Genomic DNA, 3,855 nt, shown 5'->3' with positions numbered 1-3,855 from the left:
AATTTTCCTGAAATCTGCCAAATGATACAAATATTAAGAGCAAGTTCACTAACCAAAGTGACCAGCCAAAGTTGGCCAAAATTAAAGAACAGAAACACGTCAGAAAACACTTGTGCATGCACACCAAATATTCATGTACATATATGTATATCCATTCAGCTTTCTCGCTCAATGTAAGAAAGTCTCTGCAAGTTAGAACATTTTGTTATCATCATTTACCAACTTTGCCTATCATCTGATCTCTGGTCCATATTTCAAACATTAGCCTTTGCTGCATGATCCTTGTACCACAACAACCTAAAGCAGCATGCTGCTACTCAGGAAAAAGAACAAAATAAATGACTCTTCCCCTTGACTAAAATACTGAATCCAATTGTGGGCAAGTAAACACACATATATATATACATATGCGTTAACAAATATTTGAGAATTAAATCTCATACCTACAGTAATGTAATTATTACAAAGCGATGTGCAGACAGTGATACCAAAACAAATTAGGTACAAATAAATGTAAGCTACTAAAATATTCTGCAAACTTCTAGTCTTCTAGTATGCACAAGAAAAAAATGCAATTTTCCTCTTCATCTTGTTTTCAACCAACTCACAGTACGCTTAATTTTATAGATATGAATTAACCAAATAAGAAAGGGAACATCAAAGGTACAATCTTCTCATTCATTTAAATATTCCTTTTGTGTCATCCTATGCACAGGGTAAAATTAATTTTAATAGTGAAATCACTACTAGTCCAGTAACAAACCAGTTACAGTATTTAGTGTCAATTCCAAGAAACACCCAATACCCCCACACCAGAGAGCAGTTCAAAAGTAAGCATAGTCACAAACTAAAAATGTTCGTTAGGGAAGTTTCTTGCTTTCCAAGTTCTTTTCTGGCCCTCAACAATCAAACACACACACATTCAAGAGAAAAACAGAAAGAAAAGAGAGAGAGAGCAGCAGGGGGGAAGATATCCTGAAACTAGCAAGAAGATATAAAGCCAAACATCTTTCCAAATTATCCATTTATACTTCTAATCCCCAAAGGCAAATTGTCCTCAAAACCTTAAAACTAGTAATGCATCATCATTACCATCAGTACTGATTGCACATAACTAGAATCCATAAATAGACCTTGGTCTAGTGGTATGATTCTCACTTTGGTGCAAGAAGTTCAGACTAATTCTCAGAATGCGCCCCCACTTTACAATTTCCTTTTTATGAATTTGAAGCAGTTCTATCCTATTCTAAATCAAGTCATCGAGGAAACGTTATTTTATGCTTTTCTTACATATGTATCATCAACTTCATTGCTCCACACAAGCAAGTTTTGGCCTTATGTAAGCATTTTGTCATTGTTTCCGCACAATTTTTCTATCATCTCATACCCGTTGAGCCCATAAATAGAACACTGTAATATGTTTCCATGACATCCTATTCCATAACAGATTCTAATAGATACCCGAAAAACCTTCATACTACTTTCCAAGGAACTTCAATAACACAAAATTGATTCTACTCACTCAACCTAAAGTTTATGCTTTATAATTTATTTTCTAAGCAAGCTGGAATATGTATGCAAAACATAAACTCAGATATATTTCTTTTTTATAAACGTTCTTTTTCACTGGGGGAGAAATCAGCGTAAGAAGTTAATATCTAGAGGGAAGCTAGTATCATATCAGGGATTATGTTTTCCCTGAATTAGTAGCTGGGATCATTCCCCTAAAAGCTCCATGGTAATCCAGTAAACCCAGGAAAATCTATATACTTTTGATTTAGGAAGTTCTTAATTAGATAGTTAGAAATTCTTTTGCTGCTGCATCAGCCGCTAAATCTTGGAATACATAGACAATTTAGACCTACAGCTTTCTGGGAAGAGTTGAGGTAAAGTTAAAGCCCATGGATGACGAAACTTTAAGCCTCCATGATACATGCCAAGTAAACTTTATCACAGGGAGATAGACACCCATTGCACCACAAAGGTTTTTGTGAGTGAATTCCAAACAGACAATTACCACGAGACAGATGAAGATAAATCAGCAGCAATAGATATGTAAAAGGTTAAATACATGGATCACAATAAAGTACCATAAAAATCAAGAGCAAGGCAATTGCTCCAGTGGTATAAATCTCACTTTGGGTGCGAGAGATTCATGCAATTCAAGGTTAGAACTTAAGTTTATGTTATTTTATCTTTTTACAGGGCCCTCAAATTCATACTCTTCAATTCAAAGTTTGGCAGAGAATTAGATATTAACTATATAGTGTGAAATAGAGAGCAGAGAAAGAGATAGGGGGCACACAGTTTTTGAAATCGCAAAGCCAGAGAGATATTACATGAAACCTATATTCTCAAGCGAATAGAACAGCCATGTCAACCAAGTCATAAAATTAGAATACTGCATACAATGAGTGTCTGCAAACGAGCATGTAATCTAGTATAAAGCCTGAAATTCTCGGGTAATTTAGAATGAAAAATTGGATTAGTTAAGGGGAAAATATTTTTTCATTAAAAGAAACCTTAAACTAAATTTCACATGGCCAAGAGAAATCGTAGCTTTAGGCAATAGAGAAACTCAAACAGAACTTGAAAATTAAGGAATAGATGTGATCAAGAATGGAAAAAGCTGCACAACAGAAGCGAAACCCTACATATTAAATTAAAAAATAAAAGAAAATGAAAGAAAAGCCATAAAGACGTACGAAATCCACGAAAACACCAATTACAAGCAAAACACTAGACTATCACTCGAAGTTTTCACTTGTTCTTCAGCGAAATAAATTATTCTACAACTACTAAGATAAATGGAACGAGAAAATAAGTAAGTAATTGCTAATTACAATATAGCCATAGCTAATGTGATTCCTGAGCTACGTGAGCAATGCTGCTCCATTTGGAGCTGGGAAAGCAGTGGAAAAGAAGAAAAAAAGGGACACGATTTCTCCTCTTTTCTTCAGCTTTCTTGAGAAACAAACAGACCAACAGCGTTTTGAATTGCGAAGAAAAGACGAATACCCTGTTTTTGTGCTTGCTAGTGACAGCTACCAGTGGCCAACGGGTTCTTATATGATCGCGGGAAGGAGTGCGCGAGCCATTTTTTTCGTGCAGTTGTAGCCGTACAGTTAGTACTGCAGGGGCGTTTGGCTTTACCAAATCAATCAAATTTGGTTATTTTCACTCAGCTATATTCAGTTTGATTTAATTTTGTTATCGAATATAATTTTTAAGACATCCGTTTGTTCAGTTTTTAATTTAGTTACCTTTGAACTGAATTTTTATTAAGTTCACTATTTCATGCGGATTACCAAGTCATTGTTAAAAATCTAGGGACTAATGCCTCAATTACTTAAAGTTACAAGGTAAAAGAAAGAGAAATTGTGGCAATCTGTCAATTTAAAAATCATTTACTGAGAATATGTGACCGTCAATAACATAAGGAAAGCAGATTGTGTCCTTTAATTCTTTGTTAGTGAGGCCACAACTATTGGTTATAGTATAAGTAGTATATTTAAAATTTGTGTGTCACGTTTTATATTTATCCTAGAATATTTGTTTATCACTTGATATATTATTTTTCTTCTTAATTCTAAGTGATTACCCAATTTTCAGTATAGATAATTGGTTGTTCATGCAATCTAAGCTTATTTTATTCTCAACACAGTACGGTGGGTAGATAAATATATAATATTGATATTTTTCTTAAATATATATTTATATAGATGCTATTTTATTTATTTAAAATGGGAATGGATAAAATGATTTCATATTTTTTGTATTAATAAAAATTGAATTTAAAACACAACTGAATAAATAGAAGATTACACTCTGTATATGCACCGAACAGATAACACC

At 33.6% G+C, this 3,855-nt stretch overlaps 1 protein-coding gene across 6 annotated transcripts in view; it reads right to left on the bottom strand.

Annotated features, from left to right (window-relative positions):
- The window catches only part of LOC122723950, a 12,142-nt gene extending 8,964 nt beyond the window's left edge, over positions 1–3,178 (bottom strand). For 3 of the 6 annotated variants that reach the window (XR_006351169.1, XR_006351168.1, XM_043958068.1), the window contains exons 1-2: positions 2,844–3,178; positions 1–14 (exon numbers count right to left, since the gene is read on the bottom strand). The exon at positions 1–14 is cut by the window's left edge and continues 34 nt beyond it. Coding sequence is in view for 3 of the 6 variants with exons in the window: in XM_043958068.1 (XP_043814003.1) it covers positions 1–14; positions 2,844–2,896 (67 nt within the window). In the remaining 3 variants the exon portion in view is untranslated. The other 3 variants (XM_043958067.1, XM_043958069.1, XR_006351170.1) reach the window with 2 other exon arrangements.
- Positions 3,179–3,855: the final 677 nt, after the last annotated feature.

The sequence above is a fragment of the Manihot esculenta genome, chromosome 7, assembly GCF_001659605.2.
Source record: "Manihot esculenta cultivar AM560-2 chromosome 7, M.esculenta_v8, whole genome shotgun sequence".
Taxonomy (NCBI): domain Eukaryota; kingdom Viridiplantae; phylum Streptophyta; class Magnoliopsida; order Malpighiales; family Euphorbiaceae; genus Manihot; species Manihot esculenta.
The sequence above is the reverse complement of the archived record's forward strand: the minus strand, read 5'-3'. Positions and strand labels throughout refer to the sequence as shown.